This window comes from Syzygium oleosum, unplaced genomic scaffold (assembly GCF_021117445.2).
Source record: "Syzygium oleosum isolate NSW1041296 unplaced genomic scaffold, Sole_v2.1 Sole_v2.35, whole genome shotgun sequence".
In the NCBI taxonomy this organism is placed as follows: Eukaryota; Viridiplantae; Streptophyta; class Magnoliopsida; order Myrtales; family Myrtaceae; genus Syzygium; species Syzygium oleosum.
The window spans coordinates 516,670-536,912 of record NW_026607519.1 but is presented as its reverse complement, the minus strand read 5'-3'; the positions used below and the strand labels follow the sequence as shown (position 1 = coordinate 536,912).

The window sequence follows — 20,243 nt, the reverse complement described above, 5'->3', positions numbered from 1 at the left end:
TTACACGAATTTTGCAGCTTTTCTATAGCTTTATGAACGGAAATATTGAGTGCGACCTTGATTCAAGTTGCAAACAAAACATGATCTCATCATTGAGAAGGCTGGAGGCAAAAAAGAACCATTCTCTAGCCAATTATTATAACCACCGAGCTATCATCATGGAGCAACAATACATCCGGTACACAACAAAGAACAATGGAGCTTGAAGTCTGGACTATGTCCAAGACACAACAAAGAAGATGACAGCTTGTGATGGAACCTCTCTTCATTATGAACCGAAGTAAGGGCAAACTGAATAATCAATGTTCCTCAGTTTTGCGGAGGGCCCTTCCATTTGAAGTTGTCAGCATAAGCCTTTGGCTGCAGCGACCAAGAAAAGAAATTATTAAAAACCAGCAACGGAAATTTCCAAGGCCAGGGAAAAATAGATCACTGTGTTTTTATTTTCTTCTTCTATTGATCTATCACATGCATAAAGATTTATACTCATTATCCATCATCAATGGAAAACACACGATCCAATCTCTTCTTCAGTGCAATCTGCCATCAGAGGCCCAACGTGGTTGTCATCCACACCTTTGCAAAACACTAAAGAAGCTAAATGAGGATTAAGAAAATTGATCCAAACACTTTTCATGGGAACCAAGTCCATGTGTCATGCACTTAGCCCGATGACACCCTAGAAAATGAGCAATGTACCATAAGGGAAGAGGAAACACTGCACTACAGGAAGCCAATCACATAGCTATCAGTTCTGCAATTTGCCATAAGACTACTTGCTGCCACTTCTCTTCATAGTGCAGGACAGCCATATCTTTTTGGCAACTAAAGACATCTAGAAAGTAGATATGATGTACAGTTGTTTTGATTTTTAGAAAGATGGATATTTATTTTTACAACAGTACAAAGAAAATGTGATTGTACAGGTGGCAGAATTGCCCCCCTTCAAAGCAAATTGGTTAAAAAAATCCCCAAAATCAAAAGATAAATTAAAAGGTAGAAGAATGTCAGTGAGGAAATGCAAGGGAAAAAGTCATAAAGACTGCCCAAGGTCCTGATGATGCAAGTTGAAGAGAACAAATGAGAAGGGAAGAGAAAAGGAACTAAAACCAACACTGTTCAAAGTTATAGACGACAGAGAGTACATAAGCTTTTATAAAAGAATGTCTATAATAACTCTTGCTCTAATGTAATGATATATTAGATCCCCAAAAGCTATCAAGACCACTAGTACAATCAATAGCTTAAAAAATACTACCAAGCAACATGACCTAATAACATCAAACTTTGTTAATAAGAAAAAAGACCCGAATGATATGTACAGCCAGAACCACATCTTTTCCCGCCAGTTTTATATAGTGTTGACACCTATTTTTAATTTAATTTGCCCAAAACCTTCATCCTCCTTCCGGAGCGGGCAAAGGTCGGGCGCGACATATAGGCTCTCGCGCATGCAACTCCCGTGGAATGACATGATGTGACATGGCCAAGCAAACAGCAGACAGCACACATGAAAGAAGAACTCATACCTTCAATAATGGGGTGTGAGGCTTCTTGACCTGCAAAAATAATAAAAGCGTGGTCAATTGTGCCTTTCTGGAGATAACAACTGAGATCATGGATGATAACATAAACTTCAAGACAAGAGAGCTGTTACAGCATGTGCTCTTAATTATTTGCAAAGGTAGCCATCAACAAGCTGAAGGATACTTAGCTGAATATGGTGTCAATATCCATCTAGATATTCAGCAGGAACAAGCAAAGAAAGAAATGGACAGATTAATTTTTTCCCATTCTATCTTATTAGATGTTTGCCAATACAAACTGGGAAGTGAAGCATCCAAGTGATTTTCACTTGGGTTGGTATTGTACTCCTAATCCTATCAATAAAAAGAACCCTCCCCTTTGACCCAACCAACTCATCCGGCCTTGACTAAAGTTTATAAAAGAAAACCTTTTCATCATCTGTCTGTATACTTTAAATTTAAATAAGTACAGAAAAAAAAACTTTCATCAGTGGCCTATTTGATATTCATCCAACTTGCCATTTTCAAGCTTCATTTTGGAACACAAGCTCAAGCTCATTTGGACCCGCATACGCATATATCCCAATATGTTTGAAATGTTCGTTCATGACTAAATCTCTTGCAATCTGAAATTAAGAACAAAAGGACCGCAGGAGAAGCAAGTAAATAGAAACAAGCTATTGCAACTAAAATTGGAACGGGATCTTCCTTGTCTTATATGAGACAGAAGTATTAATCAAAATTTCATTTTGGAACAGAGTTGACGAGGCCAAGTTTGCAAAAGTTACAAGATTTCCCCTACTCTTTAAAATCCTGGAAAATACCCAAAAACCAAAAAAAAATAAAAATAAAGAAAAAGGCCTTTATAGTTCCAGATAAATTCAAATTATATGCAGCTAAACAATTACTGTTGGTCACAGTTGTCTTACAACTGTAACATGAAATTTCAAGATTATTGAACTCCATTTGTCTACAAGCATAAGTCCCTTTAAATACCCAAAAGTTAATATCTCAAAAATTTCAGGCACAGCAACGATTCTCACGAGCACGAATCACAGATGCTTTAGCCAAGTCAACAATAAACTGGAGAAGTCCACACAACACAAAATGCAATTGGCCCCCGATTATCATGAACTTGATATGGCAACTGAAAACCAGCATGCACAAAAGTGGCAACATATATACAAGGTGGTACTCAGATAAGTGAGATGGAAACAAAGATTCTCGTTCTACTTTCCTCCTCATTCAGGCTTTCCATCGACAGGAAAAAAAGACGTCCAGAATGCAGAAGGGTCATGCCATTTCAAGGTCTGAGAAGAATCTAATATACAGGGATTTTCAGTTTAGTCACTGCAGCCAATGACATTCAGGTAACAATGGTGCAACCATACAGCTGCACAAAGGTTCTTACTAAGCCAACAATAATGTGCATGACCCGAATCCTAATTGAAGAGGAATGCATAAAAAGTAAACTGTTATCCTCATTAAGTGCTTAAACATCTGTAGGAAGACTTTAGCCATTAAAGGGAGGCACAAGATGCACAAACCCAAACCAATCCAGTCTATATGTATATTTGAGCATAAGGATGAAAATGCACACTCAACTCTCTAAAGGGATTACCAGAGGACCAAGCAAACATGCGACCAAAAGCATCTGCAGAACGGTGATACAAGAGAGTTAAAGAAAAATTCAGTGTTCTACACATACCACGTACTCCCAACCATGTCTCTCGGCAAATGACCTTGCAGCTTCTTCACTATCAAAACCAAGTCCAGCATCACCAACATTAGCATATGGGTCTCCAGTAGATGTCCAACCCATCAATGGATTTTCCCACCTGCAGACATATCTCGATTAAAAAACTAAGATAGCATACTCAAGAGATGAGTATTCGGTAGTTGGCTCGGATAATGGTCACAACACAAGAAGGGTAAAATGGGTTCCAAAAGATTTATAGAATAAATGCAATTTACAAGAAATCAAATTGCTAGCAAAGTCAAAATAAGCAAAAACACAATATGCACAAGTATAAAGAAGAGTTGGGATAGAAAATCGTCCAGGAGATTCAAAGTGGTTCGGCATCAATCTCCAAATTTAAGCCTATAAAAATTAGAACATCATAATAAATTAGTTGGTGAGAGTTTAGTTATTATCACTGTTCATTGTGACAACAATAAAAATGCTGTGATTTCATAATGAAAAACCAGAAGTTGTCATGATCACGTAAGAAAAGAATTATGAAAATGTGAGTAGATTGTAAAACAGCAACCGATCAAGAACCTAACCTAAAATTTTTATGAAGAAGCAGATTTATCGGTCGTGATGAACTTCTAGGTACCTAATTTGAAGAGAGATGCATGCATTCATACTTTGCGCACCCATGTGAGTGTCTCGAGGACATTATACGGAGAGAGAGGAATATATACTCATAATACTAAAAACAAATAATAGAAATTTTAAAGCTCAATGGTTACTGAAGCATCGCATGTTTGCTCATGATCAATTAAATTAACAGAACACCTTCACGTTTAGATGTGGGTAATAAGCTGATGCACAGCATGTTCAGCAGGGGAAAGATGCGGCTATGTTTGCACTAATAATCCAAAGATTGGGAAGTAGCATACCCACCATATGGAAGCACTTAAGTTAAACCAATTCCGATGAACAACATAAAATAACCCAAGATTTTTTAAACTGAAGAGACCAACCAGATTGCACTACATACTTTTGCGTTGACACAAAGTTAATCTTCCACCTTCCCACTTTTCCTGATCCTTGCTGAGTTGCGGTTCTCGCGGGTGAATATATCACAACCTGCAACAGAAGTGGAATGTTAAGGAAAGGGAACCTAGACAGAGAAGAAGACAGCTATAACTCCAATGCGATGGCTTTCAACGCCACAAATCCCCCATCTCCGCAATACCCATTTTACCACTACTGGTAAAAATTCATGAAAAAACCCGAAGCACAACAAGAAATCGCGTAAACCGAACCCTAACTTCGACTCCGGTTCTCAAAAATCCGAAGTGGAGACTCTCACAAAGCAGCAAAACTTTCAGGTACAACAAAATCGGCACAGCGCCCCGGAAACCCATATCCCGAAGAACCAGATTCGATCGTTGTGGCAACGACGATAATTTCCAAAACACTTGCACCGAGAGCGAAGAACACTGAAACAAAGATCGAATTTTTAGAGGGGAAAGAAGCTCGTACCCGCCGGCGGAGGTGATCTTCGGGGATCCCGGAGACCATGCCAATCTCGCCGGGTTTGATCTCCACCAGCGCGTCGGCGTCGGCGGAGAAGGGCCGCGACGCCGCCGCCAGCAGCGGCGGACGGAGGGCGAGGGCTTGGCTCGAGAAGCGTTGCAGAGACCTCGCCATTTTCAGCGTCGACAATGTTCTTCGCCCGTCCCCTTATTCGCTCATTAATCTCTCTCTCTCTCTTATGAGAATGAGGCTTCCGTTCTGCAAAAATAAAAATTCTCTCTATTTTCAAAGAAAATAATTTACAAGCTGATTAGAAAAAAGAAAATCAGTTCATTTTGCGAACTGCCTCGGGTAGGGGTGAGCAAGATGGACCGCCCAAATCGCGACCAGACCGGACCGACCGGTTTGGTCCAATTCTCGAGAATATCGGTCCGATTCCCAATTCCTAAAAGCGAAACTGATTTCCGGGCGATCCGATTCCTAGTTCTAAGGAGGGAACTGAACCGGACCGGACCGGACCGACCAATTTGGTCCGGTTCTCGTGAATATCGATCCGGTTTCCGATTCCTAAAAGTGGAACTGGTTTCCGGGCGATGCGATTTCCGGTTCTAGGGTGGGAACCGAACCGGACCAGACCGATAAATATATATTTTCCTAATTTTTTTATATATATTTATTTACTTTTAAAAAATTTTGAAAAAAATAGAAAGCTTAATCTAATTTCCTCAATTCCCTCTTGCCTTTACCAATAAGTGATTGGTACCATTAGAACCAGTCCATGGTCCTAAGACTAGCTGGTCCAATCCTCGGTCCTAGAAACTGGGAACCGATCCTCCCAATTTGGTTTCCGGTTCTTGGGTTGGACCAAACTGGACCGGGAACCGCTCATCCCTAGCGTCAGGATGTTCCAAACCCAACTCATGTGCCGATTTAATCAGCAAACAACCCAACACTTAAAACATAGAGAAAATGACACAAATAGTCCATGAATTTTGCCCCAATATGCAATATGGTCCTTAAACTTTTAATTTGTTCAATATGATCTATGAACTTTCGGTACATATTTAATTTAGTCCCTGCACTTTTCAGAAACCATATTGAACAAATTGAAAGTTCATAGACCACATTGCACATTGGCTTAAAGTTCATGGACCACATTGAACAAATTAAAAGTTTATGTATCACATTACACATTGGTTTAAAGATCAGGGACCATATTGAATAAATTAAAAGTTCATGGATCACATGCAAAGCAAAATTCAAGGACTATTTGTGTATTACTGTCCCAGATGGCAAAAAGCCCGGGTGACAAACGTTCCCATCGATGTCATTCATTAAAGTTAAAACTAGCTTCCTACAATTCCTTTTAAGTCCTTTAATATGAAGATATAATACAACCATATTGATAATAGATATTAAATAACGGATGTGATTAAATAAAATGAATCTCGAAATGCAATATGCTCGTGTTCACGACACCATAATTGTTACCACATGAGCAATAATTTCGCACATTCATAATTCCAGAAAAATAGTTGCTTGTAGTAACCAAAGTCATAGCCTCATAGGTTAGTGGAATTCTTTTCAATTAAATGTAACACAAAAATAGATAAATACAATGATGAAAGGAGGATTTAAATTGTAAGCGTTGTTACCATTAAAATTGCTAACCGGTACTATATGACCCATTTATCTCAAATAAAATTTTCTCTCACAGAAAATCCCAAACCAGTATCTCTTGACACATTTATTCCAAATAAATTTTTATCTCACGAAAATCTCAAACTCGTCCCCGTGAGCTAAATCTACCTTCCATTAGCAGTTTGGGATATGATGCGGAAAGTAGATCTGGATCATGAGTATCATTTTGAATTTTTCGTGAGTCGAAGATTAATTCGGGATAAATGTGTCACGGGATACTAATTTAATATTTTTTTATTTGTATTAACCCTAATAGCAATAGATAATATATTTTCATATGGCACTAAAATTAAATGGTACAATGAACAAAACATGGCTTTAAGGTAAACATGAAGTAACGACATCTTGATCGTGGGAACAGCGAGTACACGTGTATTGAACTTTCTATATACCGGTTAAGGATACAAATAAGTTATACTAAATATTCTCAATGTACCCTGAACTTAATTTTTTAACATCAATTGAAGCATCTCCAATCCGTTCTGCATTCACAGTCAGGTCATAACCACCTAACGTAAACGTGACTGTCGAGCCAGAGAATACAACTTGATCTTTCTTTCCTACATGAACCTCTCCATCACAAATGAGTCACTCTCCTAACATGGCCCGAAGGGCGAATCATTCTTGACCAGAGGAAACATGCTAAAGTAACAGTCGGAGAGATCAACATTTCGAACACAGTCGAAAGTCCTAAGGGTTTGATGACAAACCAGTCGTTCTCCTTAAAACATCGTTCAGCGCTTAAAGAGACTCGTTTTTTGCGCAATCCACCGGTGCTTGTCTTGACCCAAAAAACAAAAAAAAGTCGTGCGCGTGCCTTTGTGCCTTTACCAACAAACGACAAACTCGCTCTAACATGCGAGAGCGTGTTCACAAAAATTTAATCAGCATGCTTTCAATTGCTTGATCTTCTAGAGGATTAGGTAAGAGTAGTCCATACAATTGGAGATGAATTTCTTTCAATCGCTTCATTGACAAGAATTTATCTTGTCATCATCAGAATAATTGTCCAAAAAGTCTTACACATATTGTACGGTAGCCAAATCAGTCCTAAACCTTTCAATTGTGCCAATTTACAGATTCGTCAGTTTTCGAGTTCTCTTCCCCTCAGTCACATGCTGTTTTCACCTCCGACCATCTATCTATGCCCTATACAAGTTCTGCAAGGGCATCGTGTTGCAGCCGAGCCATGAAGGATGGCGTTCAAGGCCGCCTGAAAAGTCCAGGGGTTGAAACCGGTGCTTATGAAAGTCACAGGGTCATCTAATTCACATGGATGTAGCGGCACAAAGCAATAAATTTCAGTAATGTACTTGACATAAAAGGGACCGCTATTTAGCCACGTCAGGTCGCAGAAATCAAAATCGGGCACCCATATTTTCAATTTAGGAGAGGGCAAATGTTGGAATTCTTTCATTTAGCAGTACAAAGAAGGGGCTTCTCACAAGAGATGAAGATTGAAGGCTTCATTCAGGGCAACAAAGATTTACTCCAGTTATCATCAGTAAAATGGGTTTGATATACAATGCACAGTAGCTCAGAAGTTAATCAAATAATCGGTAACAAGTTAGCAAAGAAAATCTCACCAACACCAACAATCCAGAATGTTACTGTTCAGAGATTACACACAGAAAAACACAACTCACGGGGAGTCTCCTCTCAGTTCTTCGATTTTGAATGCTTGACAAGCCAATCTATGACGGAGTCGATGTTGGTCGAATTTTTGCATGATATCATGAAACAGCAAACTTCTCTGTCTGTAATCGACTTGAGTCCCCTGCACAAGGTAAGGCACGATTTTCAGCGTCAAACAGAAAGATTTTTTAAAACCAACAACAATACTTTCAGCAGCAAGTCGAAAGTACTGGGAACTATGGAATATATCAGGGAAGTTATAGGCATCTTACATTTGATCCATCAATGCTTGTTTAGAGAGAGCTCCAGGTTTGTCAATCTTGTTCCCCAGTACTAGCAAAGGAATACCATTTAGAGAAGGTTTGCCTAGCAAATCGTGAAGCTCGCTTTTGGAAATGCTCAGATTATCAGGATCAGCAGCATCTACAACATAACTGCAGGATAGACATGTAGGGTTACTTACTTCATTAAACTTGTATTGCCTTTATTGACTAAGTTCAGTAAGGAAACACTTCTTTTGATGATAAATAAAAGTAGGGAGCGCTGTTAAAGCATTCAGAGCACAAGCAAAAGCAATTTCCAACAACCTAATGGCGTTAAAATAGACTTCACCAATAGCTCTGGATGAGGCACTACGCTGATAAAGCCAAAATGATAATTGTGAATGTGTTTGTATAAAATGGCAAATTATAAGCGTCTGTATGACAACAAACAACTGGAATGAGAGTGAATTTTCATTATGCCACCAGAAGGGAACTGACAGCAGTTGCAGAGGACCCCTAACCACCTGAAGGTCCTAGTTACAGAAATGTATCCATAACGTAGGCATTATCATTGTCTAACACATCTGATAACCCTCATTAGTTTGTGAGGTTTTTGACCAACAGATCTGCAACGAAAATATTTCTAGTCTCCACCACCAAAATCTTCCGGAAGGCAGAAGGAGAAAAGAAACTTCATCTCTGTGAACTCTCTGTACAAACTACACTGAAATGCTCATCCGTCATCTACATATATTCATTTATTATTGAACAAAAGGTATGAGTTAATTGTACTTTTTACAATACAAAAGTGAAGTGTACGAAACCGGCCATCTCTAAATATGCCAGAAAGATTGAACTCCTTGAAATGCTTCTCTCTTGACCTAAAGGCATTACACAGTGTATCTAATGGTCAGTTTTCATCAAATTTAGCACTCTTTTTCTCAAAACTCCATAAACAAAATTTTAGTTATTTAGACCTATCTGTGTCCGACGCTCCACCCGAGGCACATTCAGAAAAATGAACGCAGAGAAAATTGTTCCAACTATGCAGAAAATATTTCAATAATAACTTTGAAGGAGCAATATAGCTTGTGATCACTTGGCTTGCTCTCTAAAGTCCTAAACAAGCTGCCTAATTGTGGAAGAATAAGTAGATGAAAGTTTGATAATCCCCTTGGCTATGTTCTTCTGCAACTTGATGTGTGAGTCTAGGGATGATGTATTTGTAAAATGCTTCGTTCGAAGGGAGTAAGGGCTACTGTTCAAGGACTTTGTCTGCTGCCTCCTAGTTTATCTCGGGATTCTGGCTAATACTAATTTCTTTTAAATATGGCACTGGACGAAATAATCCTAAATTTCTTCTCTGGTCTCTATACATGAATATTGAGTACTTCATCATGATGCTTTCATCTAAAACTAAATAAATACCGGGACGATGGTACACAAGAAAAACACGACTTACGTCACATGTAATCCAAGGGTCCAACCTGATTGTAGCATCTGCTTAAAGAAACCTAATTGTAGCATGTTATCCATTAATTAGAGATTCATAAGTTAGTGGAATCACCAAATTATCAAATTTATCACTGATCAAAACTTTACTAGGGCACCTGTTCCCACTTGAGCGATGGCCCTCTACAGTTGCTGTATCAGTCTTTCATGGAAAGCTAGTTAAAATTCCAGGGACAACTAGTTCTGAACATTGACAGAAACGATACACCTATAAGCCCGGGGCAATTGTTCCCACTTGAGTGATTACTCTATGGTTATGGAGACCAGTTTTGATTCCACCAGATTAAAACTCTCGGCCGTTTCAATTCCGTGAAGAAACGAACTCAGCATTAAACATTTTATATTACAGACAACATTAACGCTATTTTGAGCATGATACACAACATACTGCTGAAAAGAGACACGTAGAAACTAGTAAATAATCACACCGTTTGTCCAGATAATCCTGTTTCCACTGAAGAAAACAGCTTAGTTATCTGGAATGATGACAGTCAACAAGAGGAAATGGAAGGGGCACTCTCGTTTTTACAATCTGGTTCATTTCCCGAACTTGAAAATAATTCTCCAAGCTTCTCCAAAGTGAAAAGTCAACAAATTGCTTGGATGATAAAAACTCACATGGTACTCATTCAGAAAGTCCATAGCCAATCAGCATTTCTTAACCAAGGAAAATATGCACACTCGGAACCCCGTTGCCCTTAAAACTTAAAACTACGTCCATGTCAGGACTCACAATATGTTTTGTTGTGACATCCTCCAATACCTAACGTACAGAATCAACATCTTACCTTCTAAAACCTAATTTGAAGAGAGTTGCTGTTAAAATTCCATTTGCATTTGCATGAATGTTGAGCCCTTTTATGTATGTGAAAAATTAACTATATTATGTATTGCAAAATGCAAACCCTAGACGCCACTCAATTCAAAAACTTCTATCAGCGTAGCCGTACACATGCAGAAAATAGAGCCAAAGATGTCAGAAAAGTCGACAACAAGAGCTTTTCAAATCAAAGATGGGCGGGAAAGAGGTAGAGTTTCCATACACGATAGCAGAAACAGCACGACAGTATCGCTCCCACATGCTGCGAAACCTAGGTTGACCTCCAAGATCCCACAACTTTATTGTAACATTTCCTTTGGTAACTTTCCTCATGTTAAAACCCACCTGAAAAATCAAATCCGAGAGAGATTCCATCACTTGCTAGACAAGAAAAGAGCACAATTGAGCAGTCAAAAGTATATGTCAATTAGCTCGGAGCTGGCAAGGAATGGGAGATGACTCACTGTGGGAATCATGTCCTCGCTGTATCCACCAGTCTAAAGAATAGAACAGCAAACAACATAATGAGCTCTAGAACTTAAAATCTTAAAAACAAGTTGAAGCTCAGGGTACACATATTAGTTTACTCACAGCGACAACATTAACAAGTGAAGTCTTTCCAGCATTCTGGAGTCCTATAAGGGATAGCTCCATTTCCTGCTTGAAGAAGAGGCTGCATATATATAGATTACTTGCGTGAGCACTAACACTAAGGCAAGGATTATGCACAAAATCCAACAGCATGAAGAATTGCAGACAAAAAAGAAGTAGATGCCTGATATATTTTACAAGATCATAGGCTTTTCCATAACAAGAAAAGGTAAAAATATAACAAGGAGTAGAGCCCGTCATTTCAATTTCATAGCATATATGCGGTGAATGATCACACTAAACTAGGCACGGGCCATTTCCATGGATAGCCAATGGAATTGCACATTGGCTTGTGGGGTACAATATACAGACAAGTCCACTGTCAAACCCGAAAAGTGGAATGACCACTAAAGGTCTACTTGGGACCCTGAAGAATCCTTTTTGAGCAACAAGATACAATTTAAGGTGAAAGATAAAACAAGAAGAGAAAGGGATGTTACTCATGTCAAATATCCATCAAAATCGAAAAACAGATCTCAGTATCTAAATAAACCTATCGTGAAAACGTAGGTAAGGTTCACCATCACAAGATGCTCCAATCAGTAAAGGAGTTAATCATGCAGAACTACTCTTTGAATAATATTCTACCTCGTGGACCTTAAAAGAAGAAGGTATTCACATGGGAATATTTGGTAGAATCCAGAAAATAAAAGTGTAACAGAAACATGAAGAACAAGAATGTACAAGCATTTGGCAGCCTCGAGAGACTGATCCTGGTCATCAGGTTGACTAGTAGATTGTCTTTGATAATAAAAAACAACAGATGGGAAAGTCTACATTCTCTACAATATGAGCTTTCCCAATGATCAACCGTCAAGACACAGTGTTGGTGAACCTAGGCTGTGGTCAACCAACAATTCAGGGTGTTGCCGTATCAGGACTAAAATAAAAGGAACTCTACTCCTCTTCCTTATCTGCTTTATGCATCGGAATCCACTTTAGCATTACAAGACGACCAGGCACATCTCTAAATACAAGTACCACTAGATCAGAATGTAGAAGAGAAGCACGGATACCAAATATAGAAGATGGCCATCACATCTTTCAAAAGACACCAGCCAAATTATGTGTTAAGGAAGAAGGATACTGTGGTTTAGCGACATGGCTACAACCACCATATTTTCTGCATAGTTTGTAGAGAAACCGACATAGGATCTTCTAATCTAACAAGCAAGGCTTCTCTTCCATTAAAAATGTCTGTAGTTGATGATAATTTCACAGACAATCAATAAGGTCAAGTGCTTTGCAGATTACTTGACTCTGATAAAGGATGTCCCATCTAGTCTATGCTAACAAAAGAGCACCCCGGAAGATAAAAAACGATCTCACGCAGTTTTACAGCCAGCCAAATATGAAAACTGCATGAATCTTATACATGGAGGATCATTCAATGACATTGTCATGCGATGAGGACACTAGCAAGACTAAATATCACACCTTTTAACACAACTTGAGCACAACAACCCTTCATGAGAAAAGCTATTGAGAAAAAAAATACCATTTTGAAACTACAAAAAAAACATAATCAACTCCAAAATCCAAAACAGATAATCGCTCGACGCCTTTTTCACACGTTCTGTGCAAAAACCCGCAATTTTTCCATATTGATCAAAACGGGAGCTGTGTTTAGCTACGAAAAAAGCACCCCCAGAACGTGATGACACCAACACCAATCGCCACCCCTGAAACACATGCTAATTACTGCCATTCTAACGAAAATTGAAAATCTTTCATCACCCCCCTCATCATATTCCGTCACCCAAATCGCCCAAACGCCCGAAGGAACCACGGCCCCGGCGCAGACGCCATCGCCACGCAGACAAGGACAATCCAAGCAACCGCCCAATGCAGAAACAAAGAACCAGAACCGTCGCAATTGCCCAAAAAAAAATCCCAGCGCGTTCCTTCACGGGAAAGCAAGCACGCGAAAAGCAAGACGCATTCAAAACAACGGAGCACGAAATCCCGTTCGCACGCGCGCAGCCATCTCCGAGGGGGTTCAATCCACCCACGCTCCCCCGACGGAATCTAAACGGAGACGTTTCAAGATCGATCCAGAACGCGAATGCGCGAAGAGGGTATCGAAGTGGAAGGAGAGGGAGGAGGAGGGAGGGAAGAACCTGCGAAGCCAATTGAGAAACGCTTCCCACAGACCCATTATTGATCACGCGGAGAGCGAGAGCGAGCAGAAGAAGAGAGAGAGAGAGAACAGAGAACAGAGAGGATTTGAAAAGAGACGGGATCTTCTTCGAGCGAGAGAGAGACAAAGCTCGAAAGGAACCTTCGTTCCCTTCCCTCGCTGCGCCTGCGATTCCCCACCGTATGTCTACGCTGCGGCGATCCCTTTGTGATCTTCTCTTGACGAATGGCCAAAATACGTACGAAATACGGCGCCCCCCTCCCCCTCCCTTTTTGGCTCTCCTCGCTCCCGGAATCGACGGTCGAGCTTGGAGATCGCGGCGACGCCGTTTTGGTTTTGCACTAGAAGAGCGCGTCTCATCTCATACTGCAATTTTTGCTCCCGTTAATCATTCCAACGTTCAAGATTTGGTACATTAGATTATAATGTTTACCGTAAATGGCTCTTTTAAATGTTCATGTTGACTCGACAATAGTCTCGAGATAACCTTTAAAATTTGTATATGTGTTCTGATAATAATTAATACGGTTGCGATTGCAATTGCAATTAAGTTATTTCAAGTATTTAAATTTCTGCGATAATATGATCTCATGAGATGTGAATCGACTTGGCTCTTCAAAGTAAGTCGGTCTCGTGCGTATTTGAAAGTTTGTAAGGAGTTACTTTTTGTTGACCCGACCTAAAAAATGTTAAATCGGAGAGAAATAGAATTAGGGCGCGTTTGGCAACCGGCTAAACAGTAACTATTTGTATTCTTTTGTTCCCAGAATCAGTTTTGGAACAGAAATCTATTTTGTAAATTTTGGCACAAATTTGCAAAAATTTATTCCCAAAATCAATTTTGGAACAGAATCAAGAAACAAAAAAAAGTTGCTTCTTGATTCTAGGAACAAGATTAAAAAATGGAAAAGAAAATTTTTTTTTCTTCTTATCGGTTTTCTTCTTCTTCTTCTTGGCTTGTGGCCGGTCGCTGGTCGCCGACCACAGGCTAGGGCCGGCGAGGGCCACACTCGCCGCGCTGGAGCTGGCAACCTAGCCATGGCCAAGGAAGGGAAAGGGGAAGAAAAAAAAAAGAAAAAAAGAAAGAAATATTAAAAATATTATTAAAATATTATTAATAAAAAGAAATTCCGTACAGTTACCAAATGCATTTCTGTTCTTTTTCTATTTCAAGAATAAAAATTTTGCGCAGTTACCAAACACCTTCAAATGCTTAGAAATTGTTCCCGGGTACGAAATAAAAAAGAATCATTTCTAAGCATAATCAGTTTCCGCGACGACGCCGTTTTGGTTTGCATTGGATTGGAGAGTGGATCTCATCTCATCTCATCTCATCCTGCAGTGTTTGCCCCCATTTGTCATTCTGACGTACAAGATTTGATACATTAGATTATAATGTTTATCGTGAATGGCTCTTTTAAATGGTCATGTTGACTTGACAATAGTCTCGAGATAACCTTTAAAATTTGTACATGTGTTCTGATAATAATTGATACGATTGCAATTCCAATCAAGTTATTTCAAGTATTTAAATTTCTGTAATAATATGATCTCATGATATGTGAATCGACTTGGCTCTTCAAAGTAAGTCGGTCTCGTGCGTATTTGATAGTTTGTAAGGAGTTACTTTCCGTTGACACGACCTAAAAAATGTTAAATCGGAGAGAAATAGAATTAGGGCGCGTTTGGCAACCTGCTAAACAGTAACTATTTCTATTCTTTTGTTCCCAGAATCAGTTTTGGAACAGAAATCCGTTTGGTAAATTTTGGCACAAATTTGCAAAAATTTGTTCCCAAAATCAGTTTTAGAACAGAATCAAAAAGTAAAAAAGTTATTTTTTGATTCTAGGAACAATAATCAAAAATGGAAAAGAAATTTTTTTTTTCTTCTTATCGGTTTTCTTCTTCTTCTTCTTCTTGGCTTGTGGCCGGTCGCTGGTCGCCGACCACAGGCCAGGGCCGGCGAGGGCCACACTCGCCGACACCGGCGACGGCAACCTAGCCATTGCCCAGGAAGGGGAAGGGGAAGAAAAAAAAAAGAAAAAAAAGAAAGAAATATTAAAAAGATTCAAAATATTATTAAAATATTATTGATAAAAAGAAATTTTGTATAGTTATCAAACGCATTTCTGTTCTTTTTTTATTTCAAGAATAGAAATTTTGGGCAGTTATCAAATACCTTCAAATGCTTAGAAATTATTTCCCAGTACAGAATAAAAAAGAATCATTTATGAGCATAATCAGTTTTCGAAAATAGAATAGTTGCCAAACGGACCTTTAATGACCTCTTTTCTAATTTTTTGAATTTTGATTTTTGCCATTAACCCATCACTTTTTTAGCAAACGATAAAAAAAGTTATTTTTTGCATTGAAAATTTGAAACGTTAAAGAAAGTGCCACTGGTCAACAGTGAAACGCTCGACGCTGCTGCTAGTGCCGAGTGGGGCCCACCGGAGTCAAAAGGAAGATGCAACCTGACGGCTGCGATTCGGCGTGAGGCCCTGATGATGTGGACACGTCCGCACCGGATGCGATCGACAGCCAATCAGAGACGAAGATTCCGCGGGACAGTCTGTCAGTCAGGGAAGCAAAAGCTCGAAAGAGTTTCCGAAACTATCTTTTTAAAATCGAAACTTGCGCCCTCGTCCACGCTGGCGTCTGTCGAACACGCGCCAGCGAAGGGACGCCACGTGGCACTAAGGGCGCCGGGATTTGGGGGAGTTGAAAACCACGCGCGTTCTTCGCCCGTGGCGGCGTACGGCCTAACTTAATGGCGAAGGGGGTTCGTCTGGCGGGGCCAGCTCAGCTGGGCGGTGCTCTTTAAAATGATTCCATATTCCTCCCTTTCCCCTTCCCTTCTTCTTCTTCTTCTTCTTCTTCTTATTTTTCCACCTTTTGCTTTTTAGGTTGAGGTGTTTTTTCGGGTCGACTTTCGCGCTCCTCGACTGATTTCACTAAATTATCCCTAAAATTTAATCCAGTATGAAATGTGGTCTCTGAAATTCTAATTCATTCAATATAGTCGTTGAATTTTAGCTTAATGTGCAATGTCGTCCCCGAAATTTTAATGTGTTCAACATGATTCATGAACTTGTGATACTTGTTCAATCTATTTAGGAACTAACTTGAACATGTACTGAAAATTTTAGGGACCACATTGAAGAGATTAACGTTGAGCTAAAGTTCATAAACCAAATTGAACAAATTAAAAGTTCAGAGGCAACATTGCACGTCAGGTCAGAGCTTATAGACCATTTGTGTCATCATCCCTATTAAAAATGCACTTCTCGCGTCGGCCCGATGAATTCAAAATTTCGCTTTTAAAAATATTTACGCGCGTCCACCTCCTCTTACCAACTTTGTGAATTTTTATTCATTTGTTAAGCATTTAATTGAGACATCATGCGGTTTTCTATGCTCTCGTATTACGTGTGATCACTGCTTTAAAAAGTGAATTTTTTTTTAACCTAATGTGGTTAACAAAAGGTTTGAGAGACTCACTAACAAAATCCATCAAACCACCCACGAAATCCTTTAGCTTAGGGAAGAAAATAGCTCGACATGTGGGCCCCCAAGCCCACTTCTTCTTCAAATATCCACGAATGAATCTACGGCCCCTTCTATCTCCTAAAAATTGCACAACATGCTTAAGGTTTTACTCAACTATTACGCCAAATATATATGCATAAACATCTAGATATTGGTGGAATTGGTGGATTGACAACCAAAATTTTTCTTTAAACTGAAAAAAAAACTAAACTTTTATTAATTTATTTCTAGTACCGAAGTTCAAGAAATTGTACGACTATCAGATTGTCCAGACCCGCATCGCGATCGTACATGTAGCTCTTGGCCTCTCGATTCGCGCGTTGTAAATTTCGGAAGCTGAATGTGCCTATTTTTCATTTTTTTTTTGTTGAGTTTTCCTGTAATTACAAAAAATTATAACTTTTTTTTTTCTCGCGGCTAGGCATTTACAAAATAAATGTATCGGATAACCCCCTGCCACAAAATCATTCATTGCAAATTTACGGATTCAGAGATTTTTCTGACACGATCTATCCAAAACAGGCCTTGCAAAAGGGTATCGGATGTAATTTTACCCAAGGATCCGGGGGTTCCACGGTAATTTGATCCCCTAGCAGCTCGAGTTGTGTCTCCCTAAGCTCACCAACTTGGAAACCACCTCAAACGGGCGGGGATCCACGTGGACGCCTACAATTGGTCGAGAAGGCTTTTAAAAGGGCCGCCAACCGTTTCTTCCGTTCGATCTTGGGGCAGTAGTCGTTGTGACCTGCGACGGCACCGAACGTACCTTCCCCTCTTATAATTAATCTTAAATTAATAGCCCAATCATAGAGATTTGATTAGGCCTAATTATTTTGGGTTAACCCCTTCTCTTCTATTATCATGAAAGGACAAGGAAATATTTATTGCGACAACTATCTCTCGAGGATAGGGTGTTCGGACCAATTGTAGATTATAGGGCCAATCCCTAACTTGCAATTTGCTTTTTTAATCTCTCGATTAATCATTGATTTGTAGAAAACCTCCGCACGGGACGGTGCCTCGCATCTTAACTGGATTCTTTCTGCCGGCACGAGATTTTGAGTCAACCATGTCTACTATTTTGCCACCAAAGCACGATTATGAAAATTCGCTTGGAGCGACTATCCTTATTGAGATGAAAAGAAATTTGACTAACGAATTGTGTGATGTCAGTATTTGGCAAAAAATTAAGGATGATCATTCAAAATGTATCAAACATATTGTACGACAGCCAATTCATTCCCAAAACCTTTCAATTGTGCAATTTAGCCGACAATTTGCCAAATTAGTCCTAAACCTTTTAAAAATTTGCCAATTTAGCCTTTTCGGCTATTCTTAACTGGAAAATGTTGACAACCATCATACGTGGCATGGATGGCGTCGACATGAATAATTTTAAAAAAAATTTAAGATTTTTCTAAATTTTTCCTCTTTTTTCCCTCGCTTGGGGCTGGCGAGGCCACAACGCTCTCTCCAACCCTCACCTGTAGGCCATTACCGACCATGGCCGAGTATCCACCACAGGCGAAATGAAATGAAAGGGACAAAAAATAAAAAGACGAAGAATTCATAATTTTTAAAGAAAAAATACAAAAATTGTCCACGTTAGCACCGACCACGTTAGCGACTTCCGGCCAATTTTGGCTAGAAGGACTATATTAACAAATTATCAAAAGCTTTATGACTAAATTGGCATAATGAAAATGTTTATGACTAAATTAGCCGTCGTACAATAAGTTTAAGACTTTTTGGACAATTTTTCCCAAAAATTAATGTAAAACTGATATTAAAACAAACTTGGTTAGGGGTGTCAAAAATACTTGAACCGAACCGAACCGAAAATCGGGTCTTTTCAGTTCAAGTCTCATTCAGTTCGGGTAATAAGTAAAGGAATTTGGGTAGTTTGATGGTTTGGTTCAGTTCGGTTATGTTCGGAACCGGGTCGAGTTTCCTCTTCTTCTTTTTTTTTTTTTTGGCTTCTTCTTGCTCCCTTCGCACCTTTTGTCATAGCAACAGCTCCAAAAAATAGAACGAAGTATTTCAAGAATTCACGACAAGCAACTTACTTACAAGTAATACTTGGAGGCCCCTTCACATGTCATGTCATATGCCACGTCATTCATATGTGCCATGTCATTATGCTACGTCGCATGCCATGTCATATGCCAAGTCATCAATGTTTTCAATGTCACCATGCCATGTCACATGCCACATCATCTATGTCATGTCATTATGAATGCCACGTTATAGTCATGCCATTTAGTGATTGCACGTTTAAGGTAATTTAATTTGGAATGCATGTCACGTTAGAATAGTTTCGCGTTAATTTTTGCCCACCGTTAGAATTAGGCCATGTCACACGTCATCATGCATATTTAACCTAGAATAGAATTTCATTTAATAAAAGAAAAACCCAAAAAAAAAGTTAATTAGAATTGAATAATTAGATAGAAAAATCACGAACAAGCTAGGTTTAGTATATTTAGAGCCTTAGTTTAATTCTTGGCATTTAGTTCTTGATTTCTAGTGATTTCTTTATTGCTTTTGGTTATTAGTTGTTATTTTTATTGAATGCACACCCGCATGATCATTACTCACATGTTAGTAGCTAGGTTTAAAATTAATCCAAGTTGCTTACAAAAATATTTTTGAAAATAAAAGAGAAAATGTACCGAAAGAGCGTTCGAGTAATCTAGCATAATCAAGTTCTTGAATCCATTTAATCTCTCATTCGTAGAAGTAAAGCATACTCCCACATTTTACTTGGGTTTCTTATCGACCCATCAAAAATTGATTGGTGGTGACTCTGAAATGAATTGATTTTGCATGATAGAAAAACTTGGATCGAAAGTTGTGAATTGATAAAGACATGGGAGAGCACGAGCCAAGTGTAAACTCAGTAATCCACTAGCCAATCCATAAATGATTCCACTCGAAAGATAGGTCGTGATAGTCTTTCGTCGGTGCTTGAATACGACCAATTGCTTGAAGGGCGCCGCTCATACTTTTACATGTCAGTGGCAAACAAATTAATAGGACAGTTCCGGTAAGTCTAACATTCCTCCACGAGTTATCCCAAACACTCATTTATTTCCACTTTTACAAAAGAAAATCACCCTCAAACTTTACCCTCAAAATTACATCGTCTTATATAGCTTTATTTACAGAAACGCTAAATATTTTATCGCCGAAGATCCTCTGCATATCTATTCCGCATTTTTTTTTTATCGCTATCCCA

At 39.1% G+C, this 20,243-nt stretch overlaps 2 protein-coding genes across 2 annotated transcripts; both read right to left on the bottom strand.

The window, feature by feature from the left end:
- On the bottom strand, positions 1-4,984 carry LOC115676807 (NADH dehydrogenase [ubiquinone] iron-sulfur protein 4, mitochondrial). The gene is made up of 5 exons (XM_030599820.2): positions 4,741-4,984; positions 4,253-4,341; positions 3,235-3,364; positions 1,530-1,559; positions 1-360 (listed from the first exon to the last, which is right to left on the bottom strand). The coding sequence occupies exons 1-5, from the start codon at positions 4,906-4,908 to the stop codon at positions 310-312; spliced, it is 468 nt and encodes a 155-aa protein (XP_030455680.1). The 5' UTR covers positions 4,909-4,984; the 3' UTR covers positions 1-309.
- Positions 4,985-7,904: 2,920 nt separating this feature from the next.
- Positions 7,905-13,597, bottom strand: LOC115676934 (ADP-ribosylation factor-like protein 8a). The gene is made up of 6 exons (XM_030599970.2): positions 13,437-13,597; positions 11,257-11,338; positions 11,130-11,162; positions 10,889-11,010; positions 8,343-8,504; positions 7,905-8,212 (listed from the first exon to the last, which is right to left on the bottom strand). Exons 1-6 carry the CDS (start codon positions 13,472-13,474, stop codon positions 8,095-8,097), a joined length of 555 nt encoding a protein of 184 aa, XP_030455830.1. The 5' UTR covers positions 13,475-13,597; the 3' UTR covers positions 7,905-8,094.
- Positions 13,598-20,243: the final 6,646 nt, after the last annotated feature.

Excerpts from the sequence above, each read along its gene's own strand:
- LOC115676807 (XM_030599820.2), bottom strand. The coding sequence starts at position 4,908 with ATGGCGAGGTCTCTGCAACGCTTCTCGAGCCAAGCCCTCGCCCTCCGT. Across the intron at positions 1,560-3,234 it reads GACATGGTTGGGAGTACGTG|GTCAAGAAGCCTCACACCCC; the intron begins GTATGTGTAGAA and ends TTATTTTTGCAG. Across the intron at positions 361-1,529 it reads CTCACACCCCATTATTGAAG|CCAAAGGCTTATGCTGACAA; the intron begins GTATGAGTTCTT and ends TGGTCGCTGCAG.
- LOC115676934 (XM_030599970.2), bottom strand. The coding sequence starts at position 13,474 with ATGGGTCTGTGGGAAGCGTTTCTCAATTGGCTTCGCAG. Across the intron at positions 11,011-11,129 it reads GCGAGGACATGATTCCCACA|GTGGGTTTTAACATGAGGAA; the intron begins GTGAGTCATCTC and ends TTGATTTTTCAG. Across the intron at positions 8,213-8,342 it reads CAAGCATTGATGGATCAAAT|GGGACTCAAGTCGATTACAG; the intron begins GTAAGATGCCTA and ends TACCTTGTGCAG.